The sequence below is a fragment of the Mus caroli genome, chromosome 7 (genome assembly GCF_900094665.2).
Source record: "Mus caroli chromosome 7, CAROLI_EIJ_v1.1, whole genome shotgun sequence".
NCBI lineage: Eukaryota > Metazoa > Chordata > Mammalia > Rodentia > Muridae > Mus > Mus caroli.
The window spans coordinates 70,880,091-70,899,130 of NC_034576.1; the positions used below are offsets into that span (position 1 = coordinate 70,880,091).

Sequence of the window (19,040 nt, forward strand, 5' to 3'; positions counted from 1 at the left end):
GGAATCTTAAAACCAACGAGACCTCAGACTTCACCTACTACACTGTGCGCACATGAATGCTGCTCTTAATAGCAGAGAAAACTGCCTGTGGCTTGTCCTGTGGAGAATTCATGGCTCTTCCGGTCCTGGGTCCTCACCTCTTAGCTCCCTAATGAGTTCTCCAGGAAGTGTCAGAAGTGGCTTGGCAACCCTGCAGCTGTAACTCATTTCTCAGTATTTGAAGGTCATGTTGAAAGCAGACCCCCTAGGTAGTAGTTCTAATGTGGGTGAGGACTCTCAGCAGGTGGGACCTACGTGGACACAGCCTTTAGGGCAGAACAGGAATTTGTCTGGTCTGTGGGTAGATTTAGAAATAACTGTTTAAAAAAAAAAAAACTTACACAGACACCCAAGTAGAGTCCTTACTCTCCCCTTGGCCCTCCAACATAGGCTGCCCCTGATACTAGGGTAGCCAAAGATAGCTATCTTCTCTTTGGCCATTCCCATATTTCCCCTCTAGTGGAAGTTAGGCCTTGGAAACAGTGCCGTGCCCAGCCTGGTAGACTCTGGGTGGGCCCAGAACTGGTGTTTATCAGCATTACCTGCTAGAAATCGAGATTCCTGGTGCACTCTGGACCTCTGTACCAGAAGCTCTAGCGGTAGGGGATACTGAGAACAAGCTGTGTACATACTAAATGTGGAAAGCCACCATGTTAAACGCTGCATCTAGTTACCCTGATGTGAGATCCCAGGGAGACACTGGATGTTTGTCCTCTCCCACGTTCTCAGGGACTGAAATGAAGGTTTCTTGCAGCGAGAGGCCAATGTACAGAGAGCCAGGCTGTCTCCCATCCCATCATGCACTGCTGATTGGGCATGGGTAGGATTTATTCCCAGGGATAATGGCAGTCTTTGCTGCTAGTATGTAAGCTGTTCCGGTTGAGTAGCGGAGCATGTCTGTTCTCCTGTAGGCTGATTTCAAGCACATTGTCCATACCTGGCTCTGAGAGAAATAACCAAAGGCATTTTCCCAGGGAATGAATCAAGGAACATCCTTTGGTGGGAGAAGCTTTGTGTGTTAGTAATAGAGGTCATAAAATTAATTAGTGTCCAATCGATTTCGAAACATTGTCCTTGGCACATCTTTTTGCCAGTGGCTACTGCAACTGTCTGCTGTTATAAAGCCCCAGTAAGCAAACCCCTTGTTGGTATGGAACTACACTGGCTGCAGAGAGGCTCTCTGTCGCATGAGGGGGCTGTGGGCTCAGTAGGTTGCTAATGCGCATTTCTGTGCTTCCAGGAACTACTCCTTCTATGTCCTGGACAACCAGAACTTGCAGCAGCTGTGGGACTGGAACCACCGGAACCTGACCGTCAGGTCGGGGAAGATGTACTTTGCTTTCAATCCCAAGCTGTGTGTCTCTGAAATTTACCGCATGGAGGAAGTGACCGGAACCAAGGGACGCCAGAGCAAAGGGGACATAAATACCAGGAACAACGGAGAGCGAGCTTCCTGTGAGTGACAGCATCTCAAACCCCTGTGACTGCCACAGTCCAGATAACAGTCTTTGGCATCCGTGGGCGGGCTCTTTGTTTCACCATGGACTGTCCAACCACTGCAGCCAGTGCCTGGCCTCTGCATGTTAGTGGGCGGGTGTCTGATACATTCATATTGATATATTTTCCTAAGGATCTGTTTGAGTCTATTAAACATCCAAGCAGGTTCTTAGAGCTTGCACAGTTAAATATCTTTTCAATATGAGCAAACAATATTTATCAAAAAGCCAGTCCACTCCAGGTCAGCTCTGCCTTTCTCTCCTGTGCCGTAGAAGGATCAGGGTAGATGCTCCACTATAATACTTCCGTGGACGTCCAGTGTCCTGGTCCTCACACTTGGCCTCCTCTCTGCCCTGCACCCCCAGAACAAAGTGAGCCTGTGTATTATTTGAATCAGAATGCTTTTCACATGTCGGACAAAGTAATAATTCCATCCTGGTGATAGAGTTTTCACCCTAAGATCTCATAGACTAGAGTTCAACCTGTTAACCCAGCCCCTCTCCAAATGTCCCAGACCTGCTGTCAGTCTCTCCTCTAGCACTGTATGGAGCCAGGCATGATGGTACACTCTTATAATCTCACCGACTTAACAGGCTGAGGCAGGAGGATTGTGAGTTTGAAGCCAGCTTGGACTACATCATAAGACCCTGTTTTAAGGAAACAAAACCAAACAAACAGAAATACTAAAGCTCTATTTGACCCTCCGTCATTATAGCATTAGTGGGAAATCAGGAGCCGTGTGACCAACAGCTAGTCAGACGTATGCATACATGTGGAGGGAGGGCTAGCCTTGTCTTTTGAGGATACTCTCCGGATCCAGGAGGCATCTCAAGAAGAGTAGTTAGGCAGAGGTGGTAAGTGTGTGCACAGCCAGGACCCTCACCTTTCTGCAGAGCCCCCGACATGTTCCCCGTTAAGAACATAGCAGAAGCCTGCGATCGGAGCATTTCAAAGGGCTTCTCCCTTAGGGGCAGCCAGCCTGACCTGACAGGTCATGAGTGCACCAGCCATTGATTTGCCTTTGGAAGCACAGTCAGGGTTTTCTCTCAGAGTGACACTTGAGCAGGACCTGCTGTGTTCTGGGGGTCTCTGTTTGAACACATTTTGCCCAGAAGACTTCTAAGGGTTTTGGAGTTCTTGGTCTTCAGCTCACTAGTATGACACAAGGACTCTGGCGGTTTGGGGGCTAAACACAACTCAGTGGAGAGCTTTGGGTGTCCCTCAGAATATTAACAATCAGTTCCCCCACCTTAGCATTTAGAATGTAGTGCTGAAATCAGGACAGACCCCACACCTGACCAAACCTCACAGGCAGGGTGCACCTGCCACAGAGCACAGGGCTTGCCCAGGTCAGTGCCCACCCAGTCTCATTCCTGCTAAAAGACTCAAAGGAGGCCCTGTATCCTTCTAGCGTGGTCCCCCTGTTCTAAGAAGCTTCGTTTTGTGGCTTACTTGTGGTCTCACACATGCCTGTGATGGCTGCACAGAATTCTGCCAACAGATGACCGTACCTACAGCACTCGCTGTCTTCTCAGTCCAGCCTACAGATTTGCAGTCATTTAACCAGGTCCCCTTAGCCGCCAGCATCCTATGAGTGATCTGAAAGGTAAGGCCACCTTGTTCGCTAAAGAGGCCCTTCCCACTGGTTGAGAAACAGTTACAGGTTCACGCCCCATCCCCTGGGCAGATGACCTGAAGTGAAAGATGGACCTGTAGGTGCTCCTCCATGAAATGCTTGGACTCCTGAGGGAAAACCAGACTGCTGACTACAAAATCTAGACAGAGCTTAGCGTGGACAGCTAGCCTCAGAAAAGGTGGAAGTAGTAGTAGACAGACATCACAGAGACGGATGGGTTTCTGTCACTCACGGATGTGCCTCTGTGCCCCAGGTGAAAGTGATGTTCTCCGTTTCACCTCTACCACGACCTGGAAGAACCGAATCATCATTACGTGGCACCGGTACCGGCCGCCGGACTACCGGGATCTCATCAGCTTCACAGTTTACTACAAGGAGGCGTGAGTTTGGGCCTCTCACTCTGATGTCAAGCTTGAGGGTGGGGACAGCCAGGTGGTAGTGTGGCTTGGCTGAATAGAGAGTCTTTGGGGTGCCTGTGAAGAGTCAGGCCAGGCGACCACCTAATCCTCGTGACCTCTCTAGTTGTCACATTAAACTGTCCCAACCTGAGACAGCAGCTAGTCAGGAGAGTATCCGCCTCAGCCCTTTCGTTGTTTATATGGTGTTTGAGTAAGATCACCCCAAGGGGAAAAGGGATGAATTTTAAGAGAACTGAATCCCTCCAAACTGTCATAAGCCATTATGTGGACTTGGTTAAATATTGTCTTAGCCTCTGTCCCCCAAAATACCCCATGGGGTGCTCTGTTCTTACCAAGGCTACCCTGAACTGACCCATTGTCTTCCAGTCACTTGATGCATGCATGGCCTTGCTAAGACTTTGCTCTGGGCCATGAGCCCTCTAGCATTAAAGAATAGTGAGGGACGAAACTAGGTGTCACCAGTTTCCTGATAGGACCATCCCGCTTACTCCACATCACCGCTTCCTGAGCTGTCCCGTTTTCCTACTCAGCCTCCTGTGGCCAGGTTGGTTTCCCCAGTCTGTGTGGTCATCTGTTTTCCCAGGTGCTCATATTTCCAGAAGCAAAGGTGCTGGTGGCAGTGCCTGGTATCTTCGCTGCTGCTTGACCTAGGGTCCTGGGAACTGTTATAGCCCAGGGAAAATAGAAAGCTCAAAATCACTCAGTGTTTGTGTAAATGGGGGCCACCCCTGTCCCATCGTGATCGAACACAAGACATGTCAGCATAATTTCAGAAGCCAGTAGCTAGCAGCCCTTGCAGCTCATCAAGGTAGAGACCTCACCTACCATGCATCTGTGCAGAGCCCTCCCTTCCCTTTGAAAGTGCTGCCAGTGCACTGGCAATGCTAACTGGTGGTATCACCAATGCCACTCTCTGAGACAATCAGGAAACAGAGTATTAGAATATTATGAGATAGTTAAGCATCGAAATAGCTATTATCTCAGCCACCAGACGCAGACACTATTGCATATACCAGCAAGATTTTGCTGACATGACCCAGATATAACTGTCTCTTGTGAGGCTATGCCAGTGCCTGGCAAATACAGAAGTGGATGCTCACATTCATCTATTGGATGGAACACGGGGCCTCCAATGGAAGAGCTAGAGAAAGTACCCAAGGAGCTGAAGGGGTCTGTAACCCTATAGGAGGAACAGCAATATGAACTAACCAGTACCCCCTGAGCTCATGTCTCTAGCTGCATATGTAGCAGAGGATGGCCTAGTCGGCCATCGTTAGGAGGAGAGGCCCTTGGTCTTGTGAAGATTATATGTCCCAGTACAGGGGAATGCCAGGGCCAGGAAGTGGGAGTGGGTGGGTTGGGGAGCAGGGCGGGGAGAGGGTATAGGAGACTTTCGGGATAGCATTTGAAATGTAAATGAAGAAAATATCTACTAAAAAAAATTGTTTAAAAAAATAGCTATTATCAGCCAGGCAGTGGTGATGCACATCTTTGATCCCAGCACTTGGGAGGCAGTTCAAGGTCAGCCTGGTCTACAGAGTGAGTTACGGGACAGCCAGGGCTTCACAGAGAAACCTTGTCTCGAAAAACCAAAAAAATAAAAATAAATAAAAATGGCTATTATTGAATTACATTTTAGAGTTCTAGGGGGATAGGAAAGTTAGTTTTGTCCAAAAGTTGTGTTTTATTAGTTTATTGTTTGCATTAAACAGCTCTGCTTGTTTTTTTTTAAATAGTTGGGGGTTTTGTTTGTTTGTTTGTTTTTGTTGTTTTTAACTCTCACTTGAGAAGACAATGAGCATCCGCATGTCTTAGACGCGGCATTTTCAGTCCCTGTGAATGAGGAACTTTCTGTCTCTAAGGCTGCTCGTCAGTTCTGCGGTTCATGGCTGTCGAGCTCCCAAGTCCAGATGCTTGATTTTATTCTTGTATAGAAATCTAATTGATGATGAGTTTTATTTGGAGTTCCCACTATAGAAAGTATGACTCGCTCAGCCCCTGGGGAAGGTTCTGGAGAGCTTTGATGCCAGAGCCCTTCAACATTCTCTGGCCTGTGTTGACTGTCTTTCAGACCCTTTAAAAACGTTACGGAATATGACGGGCAGGATGCCTGTGGCTCCAACAGCTGGAACATGGTGGATGTAGACCTGCCTCCGAACAAGGAGGGCGAGCCTGGCATTTTACTGCATGGGCTGAAGCCCTGGACCCAGTATGCTGTCTATGTCAAGGCTGTGACCCTCACCATGGTGGAAAACGACCACATCCGTGGGGCCAAAAGTGAAATCTTGTACATTCGCACCAATGCTTCAGGTATCCACACACTGGAGGAGCAACCTCCGACCCCCCCCCCATCCCTGAATTTTTATAAGCTTGTTTTATTAACATAAGCCCAGTATGGCTGGAGGGCTAGCAATGAGATGCTTGTTGTTGCTGCTTAACGCTGTATTAATATTCTCACTGCCAGCACCTTAAGTTCTCCTGAGCCATTTCCTAGACTTGGTACCATCTTAAATGTCAACGTCTCTGCTCTACGCCATTGAGTCAGTGTCCTCCAGGGCAGTAGGATGGTTTCTCTGAATGCCCAGGATGTAGCCACTTGTGGCTGGTCTCCTCTCTCTCAGTGCAGACTTCCAGGGACTGAGACGACAATGACCGGTGCACCCGCTGCCTCTAGTGGCTTGCTGGCTTTCCACCTTTATTCTGTAGCCACCAGCTTTCTCAACAGGCAAATGCAGGCTTAGAGTACTGTGATATCGGATTATTGACTAATCCCTTCTCATCTTCTTCATGTGTTTACGTACTAGTTCCCCAGCTCCAGAACCTAGAAGTGGGAAAAGGCAAAGGTGTGAGTTTGTATCCAAAGACGAGAGAGGTAGAAAGATATGCTTCACTGTAAAGATAATGACTGACCTCTTACAACAAAAATTCCATCGACGTGAGGGCTTACAACGCAATGAAGCATACTCACCATTCCAAGAGCAAAGCATGGGCATTCTGCGAGTGGTGGGAGCCAATGTCTTGCCTCCTACAGATCTGTTTGACATGCCTTCACGACTCTAAAAGCGCACACAGGGGTCTCCAACCTCCTTTTTGTTGGAATCCTAATTCTGTTGATTAAAACTACCTCCTCGTGACCTATCCACTTTGAAGGCTAGGGTTTCCACACAGGGGTTGGTGGGGTGAGGAGCACACACAGTCAACAGCGCCGGTAAACATTTTGTGAGAGCAGAGTCTGTTTTGGTGAGTAGGGTGTGTTGCAGGCAAACACAGTCTTGTGAACATTGGTTCTCACAGACTCAAGTGTCAGAGTGAGACGATCTTATCAATAACTCAGGTCTCATCCATCCCCGCTCCTACCACCACGCCACCTTAGTGATCCCATAAACAGTCACAGCCATGTCGCTGACCCTGAAGCGTTCCTAGAAACGAATTTTCCACACAGGCCTCTAGTCTTGGGAATGGGTTGCTTTAGTGAACTTTGAAGCGCAACTGAATACATTTCTCATCTTAAAATTTGGGAGTAACAACTCCCAGTGAATCATTGCAGCAGATTTGAGAGGGAAAAAAAAAAAACCAAGCAGGAATTTCTTGTCATTATAGCAGATTCTTAAGAAATCCAATTCTTCTTCCTAAATATTAAAAACTGCATTTGGTCCCTGACCTCAAAAGTGCTTGGGACTGATAGTGATGTACTTAGTCCATCGTGTGCCTCTGCTTCATCTGGGAAACTTGTCACTGAAATATCTAATAAGAAACTGTTTTTGGAAATACTTACTGAAAACGCTCACGGGACCAGGCATCAAGTGCTTGTCTTCTCTGCATCAGTCTTGGTCTTCCAACCTATTGTCCCTCAGTGGTTCTCAGAGCCTTGAGCACCGCATACATCCTAACAGCCCTCTGTCTGTTCGCTTCCTGTTGACCTGGCAAGGAAAGGATTTGACTTCCACATCAGGGTCACAGTCTGCCATTAAGGAAGCCAGGGTAGAAACTCCAGCAGAGACAGGAACTATGGAGAAGCACTGGCTTGCTCCCAGTGGCTTGCTCAGCCTGCTTTCTTATAGACCCCAGGACCACCAGCCCAGAGGCCTCCTCACCACAAAGAGCTGGGCATTTCCTCCACCAACCATTAGTTAAGAAGATGCCCTGCAGGCCTGCCTACAGCCTGATCATACTGAGCCATCCTCTCAGTTAAGGTTTCTTTCTGTCAGATAGGTTGTGCCAAGTTGTCACAACACTGACCAGTACAAGCTTGTTTTCACCTTTCAGATTCAAAAACAGTTTGGTTGGACCTTATTCTTAAGTGACATAACCACGGTTCTGTCTCTTGCACTTTGGAAACTGCCAAAATCAGTGGGCCTCGTTCTTTGCCGTGTGCGTGTGTGTGTGTGTGTGTGTGTGTGTTGGGGATGGGGTGCGCTTCGGCTTTGGTATCTCTTTTTCCATGGTGAGGACATGGCAGTGGTCCTGGGATGTTTTCCTTTTTACATAAGTTAGTTCTACTTTTGAGCCTGGGCGTCAATAGTATGTAAGCCTCAGTCGTTTTGTTAAACTCACTTGCTTGTAACAGGACTTTGCATAGAATCAGGGCTCAGGCGTACTGGCTTTCCTGAATCATGGCTGGCTTACAAGATCTGTGAGCCCCTGCTCCTTGTTTCACAGACCTTTCACCCAGGCACATAACCACCCCACACACTGTCCATCCCCCAGCCCCACTCTTCATTTTGGCTCCCTGTCATCTTTATCAAGTTTTTATCAGAGATTAAAACTTGGAATCACAGGTGAAGTACTAAGCCGTCCAATTTGCCATTTCCTAATACACACCGGAGAATGACAGTTGTCATAACTGAGTCAACTCTAGGGTTTTTTTAGAGTCCCCTTTTACCCCAGCTATGCCCTCGTAGCCCCTTCAGTCCCCCGTCAGTGAGCCGTGTGTGTTTGCACATAGATTATCTGAGAGCAAGTGCTCTGAAGAGAGGGCTGGCTTCCCAGTTGGTAATCTCTCCAAAGCTCTGGTTCACCTCATGCTCTGGCTGGTCTCTGTGCCCAGGTCAAGCCTGCAGCTTCCTGTTGGTTTTCGTCGAGCCCCTAATAACCTCAACCTCGGATTCCGGTCTGTTCTCTGAAATGTTCTTTGTTCTTCTTTCCAGTCCCTTCCATTCCCCTAGATGTCCTCTCGGCATCAAACTCTTCCTCTCAGCTGATTGTGAAGTGGAATCCCCCAACTCTGCCCAATGGTAACTTGAGTTACTACATTGTGAGGTGGCAGCGGCAGCCCCAGGATGGTTACCTGTACCGGCACAACTACTGCTCTAAAGGTGAGCTGGGGGCTGGCAGGCAGCAGGCAGGCAGTGCCACTGGCCTTGTCTGCTGTCTGAGAGAACCTGAACCCCAGGGTCACACCTGTCACGTTGCAGGGCTTGCTTCTCAGCAGTGCACACCAGCACCCACCACCACCACCAGCATTGCTCACAGGCACTTCCTGCATGGCTTTCATTCCCATCTCTGGTCTTCCCCAAGCAGACAAAATACCCATCAGAAAGTACGCCGATGGTACCATCGACGTGGAGGAGGTGACGGAAAATCCCAAGACAGAAGTGTGTGGTGGTGATAAAGGGCCATGCTGCGCTTGCCCTAAAACTGAAGCTGAGAAGCAGGCTGAGAAGGAGGAGGCCGAGTACCGTAAAGTCTTTGAGAATTTCCTTCACAATTCCATCTTTGTGCCCAGGTGAGTGTGCCCTTTGGAAAGGCTACATTTGATGCCTTAGGCTGTGCACGCTCCCATCTGCCCCACGGAGCAGCTCCTGTTTGTTGGCAGGCTGCTGGGCTGCTGTTGCGGTCAGCTGACAGGATGCACTGCTGTTTTGGCTTTTACCCATGCTCCCCTCTGTGTCATGTCTGTTTTGTTGAATTTAAAAACCTGAAGACAGGAAACAAATCAAAAGGTGCTTTAAAAATTGATTGCAGTGACCTCTCTGTCCTCACTAACTTACTGTCTGTTTGAGTCTTGGGTCTCAGACCTACATTCTCCAACACCAAACCTCCGTCCCTTCGTTGGGTTATCTATGAGGAGCATTCCACCTGAACCAACACTCAGCAAGAGTAGCCATGAGAGTGGCCAGGTATGGAGCGTCCCAAGGAGGCCAGACAGAGGTCCTCCCATACCCACCCCTATACTGGGTGTCAGTCAAATCCTGGACTCCTATAGGCACAGCCAGAGGTTTAGGTCGTAAGTGAACAACATTGTAAGTTCTTTAATTGTTGCTGACAAATTACATGATGCTTAGTGGTGTGCACAGCTCATCAGTTTTAAAGTTAGAAGAACAAGGAGCCAGTGTGGGTTCTGTTGATGGAGGCATCTTCGGGTGTGTCGCATGGCCAAAGTACTTACGGCACAGCAGAGATTTCAGGGCAGACAGGAAGCTGAACAGACGTTGAGCACTTAGCTTGTTTGCTACATCAGGATCTCCCCCTAACAGGACCATTCCCTAAAGGTTCTTCCCGCAGCTGCCCCACTGGTGACCAAACATTCAACAACACAGCATGAGAACCAAGGGTAGACCGACCATAGCAGAAAGCCCTTGGTGTTTAGTTATACTTGGATGACATCACGTTGTGACTGCTGTGATCAGCTGTGTAACGCTAGGCTAAGTGATAGGGCAGCAAGGCTGTGGTTGACCCAGATGGGACCGTGCAGGGCTTGTACTGTGGTTTTGAAACGAGTTTCCTCTCGTTCACATCCTGCGTGCTAAGTGTTCTCACCTCAGTGTCCTAAAACAGGCCCAGCATGCAGATAGGGATCACCACACCTGGCCATTAGGGTTTGGGGGTTTGTTTTTTACCTCCTACCAAGGCAAGGATCTGGCATCTGTACGAGGTCTCGCAAGGTCCCATAAAGGAGCACCCTAGATGACAGGAGCAACTCTTGTCATCATACAGCTGAGTTTACCTAAAACCTATTCCTACCTTCATGTCATTCTAGGTGCACATTTATCTGGGGGCTGAAGGCAAATGTGTCAGATTTAGTCTTTCTGCATTGTCTGACTGCCTGTGAGTTTATAGTAGATGTTAAACAGTACAAGTTTTTCCAGTAGCATCAGGATACTTGAAGGCGTAAGGAAAGCTGATGGTACCGTGTGCTGTTTGCCACCCCCTGGACCACTCTGAAGCATCCCTCGTCTTCTGATGCCTGTATTGCCTCCCTTCATGGTCCTGACTCTGTGTCCACAGTAACTGTTGAATAATATGCAAGAGCACAGTGTTTATCAATAAGGAGGCCACTGAGTCTGCTTGGTGCTATAGCCCAGTTTGTTGGGGGCGGGTCAAGGCAAGAAGTGGACCAGAATCATTTTGCAATAAATCAAACTCAAGCAACTTCTTACATGAAGGCACACGTTTGTGTTGCTCTGGTTTGAAAGGGAGGCAGGAAATTTAATAATAATGTTTTGAACATCTGCCTAGCCACCCCTCCCCACACACAGACACGCACACGCGCACACACACACACACACACACACACACACACACACGCACATACCTGAAAAAGTAGTTTCCTTTGTCTTTCCTTCCATGGTTTGTTGATTGGTCGGTTTGTCGTTTGCTGGGTGTGAGCATGGTAGAATAGTACCCTCATTTCCTATCTCTTTCCCCAGCATTATGAAAACAAATCCCCGTTCCTAACTTTTGAGATGGGCCCTGATATGGCAGTTTATTTACTTTTAATGGGAACTGGCATGTCAGTACCCAACAAAGAACTATGGTTTTGGTAGCAGATCCATCTGCTGAAGACCGGGGAGCATGCGGCCCTTTCCCCCCGACTCCCTACCTTACTCTCCCAGATGTTGGCCTAGGGAGCATCCATAGACCTTGGGCACAACTTCCAAGGCGCCTCGAGCACCGTACTCTAGGCTCCCTTTTGTCTTACACTGTCATGTTCTTACCAGACGCAGTGCAGTCCCACCTGTTCCTCTCATCCTTTGTCCTGTCACAAGCAATGCCAGCAACAGCCTCAGTACCCAGCTTGCCCACTCTTTCACCTGCAGACAACCTGAGGGTTGCTTCCAGCCCATAGGGCTGCTTATCTGATGTTCTATTTTTATTTATTTATTTGTTTTCAGTTTTTATGAATGTTAGAAGTTTTTTCTGGAAGAGAGGGAGCCCCAGACTCTTCCTGTTGCTTTTCTGTAGTTTCTGAAACTAACACAAGTCAGTGAGTAGCAGAGGCTCCACTCCTATCACAGACAAGCTCACTGCCAAGGAGGATGCAGAGCCAGGTTTGATGGCCCTCCGAGACCATGCTGTATGCTAGGGACTGGGGGCATTCATCAATAGGAGACCCTGCTCCTCAGGAAAAGTGCTGGGATTTAGGTACTTGCTAGCTGCTTAAACTAGGGCATCTTCATTTCAGAGAAGATCACAGAAGCCACTACAGTTGGACCTTGGGTCTCTTCTACCTTGTGTGTCTTAGGCCTAAGGTGCCTACCTCACCTTTCCCAACCAGTCCAAGTAGGACTGTCCGGTAAAACAGAGCACTGTCTGGCTAAGAATGGCTGGCACACTGTTTCCTAGAACCACTAGTGGGTGAGTGGGTGGGTGGATGTGTATGTTTTCATGTGTGTGCGCGTGCATGTTTCTCTGAGGGTGTCTCAAGAGAGTACAGGATGGGTTGGGAAGAAGAAAATCCTGGTTATTTGTTGGTTCTTATCCAAGGAGCCTAAATAGTTTCTTTTAGTTCAAGGCTAGGACTTTCCTATTTCTTCTACCCTAGCATGGAAAAGATAAAGAAAACTAGAGAACTTAGCAGCTGACCTTCTTTATCCTCCTTGCAGGCCCGAAAGGAGGCGGAGAGACGTCATGCAAGTGGCCAACACGACCATGTCCAGCCGAAGCAGGAACACCACAGTAGCTGACACCTACAATATCACAGACCCGGAGGAGTTCGAGACAGAGTACCCTTTCTTTGAGAGCAGAGTGGATAACAAGGAGAGGACTGTCATCTCCAACCTCCGGCCTTTCACTCTGTACCGAATCGATATCCACAGCTGCAACCACGAGGCTGAGAAGCTGGGCTGCAGTGCCTCCAACTTCGTCTTTGCAAGAACCATGCCAGCAGGTATGGCAGGTAGCCCCACCGCCAACTTACAGCCAAGGCGGGGGAGGCTGACAGCCCTGAGATTCAGGCCTACGAATGTGTGGTTGTTGGTACACAACATCAGGTGCCTAAGGAACAGAGAACGTATTCCCAGTGCCAGCTCCCATCCAGACTTAACCATAGACACTCTTTACAAGCCCCTTTCAGGGCTCTCACTCCTTGGCTTGGTTCATGCTGCACATGCTCACACCCCTGTGCCCTTCTGTGCACAGCTGAATGAGTTAGCTTTCTGTTGCTATTACAAAATACCCGAGGCAGTTGTCTTACCAGGAAGGAAGGTTTATTTTGGTCTCAGTGTTTCAGGAGTTTCAGGCCACAGGCACTTGCCTCTCACTGCTTTGGGGCTTGCAATGAAGCAACACATTGTATTTCATCACTTCTTTCAGTGAAGCCCAATCTCCTAAAGTCCTGTCTTCTCTCAGTGCCAGAGGCTACAGACTGAGAGCACAAAGGCCTTCTTAGCACACCACAGACCTGTGAGGGGCCCTCCAGGTCTCAAAGCTTGATGCAGAGGAAGCATTGTCCTCATGGTCAGCTAGATCAGCCTGTGGGCCTCCTCCTACAGTTAGATACTGCCTGTCACCCTGCCAGCCATTTGCCACTTCTCATTCGTGGAGGAGGTGTCAGTCAGTGGGTAGAACAAAGCATGCTGGGAACTGGGGCAGTAAGAGCTTCTGAGATTGGCTCTGGCACTCCCGTGTAGCCCTAAGCCGCCTGTGCCTCAGTTTCCCAATCCTAGAAGAGACAGAGAACAGCTTATCTCCCCAGGCCTCTCTCGGCTGTCATCAGCTGTCACCCAACAGCTGTGGTTCACCACCAGAAGTAAGGCCAGCGGTGGCTGGAAGAGATGGTGGCCGGAACAGCTGCCTCAGAGGCCAGCCTCGGAACTGGCCCTTCCTCCCTCCCGTGTAAGGGTGTGGGCTGCTGTGAATGTGTCAGTGTCACAGCTGGAGGCTCAGCACGCTGAAGCCCCAGCACGCTGAAGCCCACTGCCCTTCCTCAGGGCCATTCTGTTTGAAGGGTTCTTTTTTTTATTATTTTTTAGGTAGGAAAATGGACCTGGAGAATACTACATAGGTTTTTCAGGCATGATCACTTGTACTTGGCCACAGGTTTTTTTAGTCAGAGGAGACAGAGGCGCTGTGACACCTTGTGCCAGCAGCCATCTCAGGAAAGAACTCCTACAAGGTCCCCTGTCCAGAGTCCTGTATATACAAGGATTGGGGGGAACAGTCGTTCTCAAGTTAGCACACCGTTTGACATCCTTTCTGGGGATCTAACCCCACTTTGACTGCTTGTTTACGCTACTTATGCAGAAGGAGCTGATGATATCCCTGGCCCGGTGACCTGGGAGCCAAGACCCGAAAACTCCATCTTTTTAAAGTGGCCAGAACCCGAGAACCCCAATGGATTGATCCTAATGTATGAAATTAAATACGGGTCACAAGTTGAGGTAAGAGGGGTACCATGGCCTGCAGCTGCATGTGTTTCAGCGCTGAGAGCACATGCTATAGCATACTGCTTGTCTGCTGGCTGCTAAGCAGACAGGGGAGAGATGGGCAGTCGGGGAGGATAGAGGTCTTCCTAGCAACGTCATCTTTATTGAGTAGTAACTTGGGTGCATGGAGCTGGCTGGACTTCATACAAGCAATGAAACTGTAGCTAAGCCTCCAGCTGTAGACTAGACATGTCTTGATGATCTTTCATTCCTCTGGAGTTCTGTTTAATTCCCAACGTATTTGATTACCATTTTCCACGTGCCAACCTGAAAACCACTTTTCCGATATCCTTGCTTCCTTTATATTGATAACTCTGGACAATGTAGGGAGAGTTTGGGCAGCTGGAGTCACAGCATGATGACTTGAGTTGACAGATGTCAGATCTCACCCATCCTTGTAGGAAATTAACACCTTATATTTCCATAGGATCAGCGGGAATGTGTGTCCAGACAGGAGTACAGGAAGTACGGAGGGGCCAAACTTAACCGTCTAAACCCAGGGAACTATACAGCCCGGATTCAGGCTACCTCCCTCTCTGGGAATGGGTCATGGACAGATCCTGTGTTCTTCTATGTCCCGGCCAAAAGTAAGTCTTATTAAGGGAGATGCACGGTAAATTTCAAAGCTGGCTGGGCCAGAACTCAGAAGCCCTGAGCTTCTGGGGCTCTCTGGTTTTCTGTTAGAACAGAGCTTGCTGGGTTGAGGAGGTGGCTTACTAGGGAAAGTGCCTGCTTAAAGATCTAAGTTCGAGTCCTTGACGAAAGCCAGGGGCGGTAGTATCCTTCCAGAACCTCAGTGCTCAGGAGATCAACAGTCAAAGTTTTGCAGATCCCTAGATAGCCAGTATGGTCCATTGGTGAACTTTGCTTTCAGCAAGAAGCCATATCTAGAAAATGGAGGTGTCAAGCCAGAAAGGAAGACACTTGGTATTTACTCATAGTGGACACACATCTGTGCCACCATCACCTTCCCCCCACCCCAACACTTGCATGCAAGTGCACTAGCACACACATCCCAGAGCTGGGAACATGCTGAGCCTTGGAGCCTTCTCTTGTGAGTAACAGAAGGGTATCGTACTACCTAGAAGATGCCTTTGCTCTCACCGTGGCTCAGGTGTGGAGGCATTTTGCAAAGCATTGAGCTGAATATCAGGTCTCCTGCCTGGTCGGTGAGGCTGACCCAGCGGTCAGCATCTTCCCAGGGATCGTCTGGTGTCACTGCTCCGGGGCAGGAATCTGCAGGACAACATCCCAGTCAGAATCTTCTCCCCTCCACTGTGCTCTTCACCATCCACCAGTATGCATTGAAAGATACCGTGTGCGTTATTTTGCACAGACCCACACTAGCAGATAATGAATGTTTCACACTTTACAGAAACCACTGAGTGAGATGTTAGGATTCAGATTTAAAAGTAAATGTTGTGGAATGTTTAAATGCAAGGGCTGCATGCTTGTTTGACCGAAAAAAAAAAATTTAGTCTTTTTGGTGAAATAATACATAGTGAATTTTTACATGTCTTAGGAGAAACCATATTTTTTAGATTATTTCATGTTCATGTAATATCCAAACAAATATTATAATAGGGTCAAATGTGAATTCCTTTTGCACTCCCCACCCCCCAAAAATCTCAGCTCAGCTTTGAGGCTAGAATCTAGGGTGTGGGGAACTGTTGTTTCCTAATGGCTTATGTTCTTAGTGGTCTCTTCTGGATTCTTGATTCAGACAAGGTCTCAACAGATCCAGCAATCCCAGTCCAAAAGAAATGGAAGTTAGTTGTGTTGAGATCTACACTCCCTTGGGTTTTGGCCCACTAGTCATAGTAGCTGAACAATCCAGTATCCTCCAGCAGGTGCCTGGGTAAAAATGTGGTCCATATATGTAATTATTTAATATATATATAATTATGTATATATGTAATATGGGATACTGTTAATAGAAGGTGCAGAAAGGAAAACACCACGTGATCTCACGTATATATGAAATAAATCTAAAAGGGGGAACTCAGAGTCTTGCGGGTTACCAGGGGAACATAACTTAGGGGGTGTGGCTCAAAAGCCACACAATTTTAGGTAGATAGAAGAGTGAACTTTATAACACACTAGCTATGGTTAATAAAGCATTCTTGAATATTGCTAAGAAAGTGTTCTCACCACAAAAATGGTAACAATGTGACTTAATGCTGATGCTGATTGGGTTAATGTACACATGCTTTAAGATATGTTGTATGTGGTAAATATGTAGACATGTATAACTTTATGTCAGTTCACACTTTGATAGCCCAGCTAGCCAGTTCCAGATACTCAGAGATACGCAAGACATTCGAAAACCCTCATCGTGACTGCACAAAGACAGAAGTAAATAGAACCATAAGCAGGAAGCTAGGATTCCCTGTATCTGCTGCTACTGCGCCTAGATTGAGAGATAATGAGACTGAGAGTTCTGTCAGGTAGAATCTGAATTTTCTCATTTTTTTTTCTGGGTAGCCTAGTGTCATCAGTTAGCTTATGTGCTAACTCTCCATTGTGATGTTACCGTAGCTCTCCAATGTGACAAAACCCAGAGATGATTAGAGGGGTGGCCCCCACAGTATCGGGGGGTTTGTCCTGCTTTATCTGTTGATTCTATTACTTTTGGGCTGTTCTGAGACAAAATGTCAGAAGCAAGAAGCACATGATGGAACCAAGCAGGGGTCCTCCAAAAGACAGAAAGGGCCCGGGTTTCACAGTTCTCTCACAGGACACCTGCTGCCAGTGACCTGACCTCCTCCCTCTAGAACCCAGCTTCTAAGGCTACCTGCCACTACTTCCCAATAACGTCACAAGCCCTGAGCATCTCTGCCTTGGGGTACATTTCCGCTTTAACCGTAGCATGTCATGCTACCAAGCTAACGCTGGAGTTCTGGAAATTGGGTGGTGTTCTCTGAAGTAGCAGTCTTGCCTTCTGAAGCTAAGTGAGTCTGGCTTTTCTTAGGAGAGGGCATGTTTGAGCTGCCTTTGTAAAGCTAAGACTGCACTGCCACTGGGGACTCTTCAGAGGTCCTCCAATGCGGTTTCTCCAGTGGAAGTTGGCACATCCCACAGGGGGATTGAAGCTGCATGCTAGCGCTCTTAGCTTCTGGGAAATTTTCCCGGTGTCGGACAAGACGCAGTTTAGCACGGTTTTCTTGGGTCTAATCCTCAGAGGGGGACATTGAAAGCTCAGCATCACCTGCTGGTTTTTTTTTTTTAAGGAAATCTTGGTGCATGGATTCTGTTAAACGCCGCTTCAGACTTCTTCCCTCCCGATTAAATATTCTCAGGTCTTTGGGCCCTTTCTTGAAAGCCAGTTGCATAGACAATTTTCTGTCAGTTTTGTCCTTCTGGATGTGTTCCAGTTCCTCTGTGTCCCTGTTGAAATGTGAAACTCAAAAAGAACACAGAACAACTTGACCTGTAGAATCAGGAACACAAAACCAGGAACTCTCCTAGGGGAAAAGGAAAGCTCGGAGCTCTCTCTGGCAGGGAGGCACACGCGGGAGTACTTTTAGAAACTGGAAGGTGCTGAATCCCATCGATTTTGAAAAAGACTTAATTTTGGCTTTTGTAGTATTTCAGGAATAAGAATAGAGTTTAGAGATAGACCAACCATTGGTGAGTGGCTCCAAGTCCAGGAACATGTCTCCACTGAGTCCCCAGCTCCTCTCCAAGGAGACATCTCTATGGTTGGTGTGTGCTCAGTGTGCACACGTGCAGAGATCAGAGGACAGCATTAAAGAGTTGGTTCTCAGGTTCCAGGGATTGAATTCTGGTTGCCAGGGTAACATAGCAAGTGCCTTTACCCACAACGCCATCCCTGTTGTGTATAGACATGTCAACTTGGGTGTCCAATAGTTGCTATAGACTCCTTATAAGCCTGAAATCCAAAGTGCTTTCATGGAGGCTCTTCCATCCGTTTGATTCCCTGATCTTCATTCCGTCGGGCTCTCAGATGAGAGCTCACAGCCCTTCTCTTCTTCTCCGAAAACTCATTTTTGTTTGTTTGTTTTCCCATATTAACTGGAGTCTTACTGATTCTTTCTGGTACATAACGGGAATCCAGCCTCCCAGTTACTGGGTGGGGGCTGTTCTGAGCTAGGGCTGTAGGAAAGCCAGGCTCTGACTTTGGAACTTGTAAGCTATCCATGCAACCCTGGCAAAGTTAGGACACCTCTCTGATCTTGCTTATGGAAAAGGATTTCTTCCTGAGGTCTGACTGCAGTGATGCATAGCATGCCACAGGAGACTGGTACATTCCCTTAACTCCTCTAGACCTAGACCTGGCAGTGTGCAGAGGCCCCCACTGTGTCCTCAGACACACTCATCTCCCCAGTACATGAATCGGTTTTCAATCTGGCCTTGAAAGAATTCACTGATGCTTCTTTTTAATTGTTTTAGTTTTAGCCTTTTAGAATTTCTGACATGAGTACTGTATTTATACCATCTGGCTCCTCCCTCTCCCAACTTCTTCCATGCCCACCTCCCTCAGATTCATGACTACTTTAATTATTGTTGCTAAGCAACTTGTGCACACATTGATACATATATGTCTATATACATATATGCATATATGCATATACACATACATACATACATACACACACACACACATGTTCTGCCAAGCTCATTTAGTGTTACTGGTACATGTATGTGTTTAGGGATGACCACTTGGGATTGGCTAACCTATGTCTGATAAAGATTGATCCTCCTTCTCTCAGCAGCCATTGATTGCTGGTAACTTCTCACCTAGGGGTGGGGCTTCAGAGATTCCCTGCACTTCAGAGCATC

General features: G+C 47.8%; 1 protein-coding gene across 4 annotated transcripts in view; it reads left to right on the plus strand.

The window, feature by feature from the left end:
* The window catches only part of Igf1r (insulin like growth factor 1 receptor), a 284,480-nt gene that overhangs the window by 231,369 nt on the left and 34,071 nt on the right, over window positions 1-19,040 (plus strand). For 2 of the 4 annotated variants that reach the window (XM_021166846.2, XM_029479328.1), the window contains 8 exons: window positions 1,280-1,494; window positions 3,426-3,552; window positions 5,663-5,901; window positions 8,739-8,906; window positions 9,112-9,316; window positions 12,417-12,700; window positions 14,056-14,192; window positions 14,665-14,824. In XM_021166846.2, coding sequence (XP_021022505.1) covers window positions 1,280-1,494; window positions 3,426-3,552; window positions 5,663-5,901; window positions 8,739-8,906; window positions 9,112-9,316; window positions 12,417-12,700; window positions 14,056-14,192; window positions 14,665-14,824 — 1,535 coding nt within the window. Of the gene's footprint in view, window positions 1-1,279; window positions 1,495-3,425; window positions 3,553-5,662; window positions 5,902-8,738; window positions 8,907-9,108; window positions 9,317-12,416; window positions 12,701-14,055; window positions 14,193-14,664; window positions 14,825-19,040 lie in introns of all 4 variants that reach the window. The other 2 variants (XM_029479326.1, XM_029479327.1) reach the window with 1 other exon arrangement.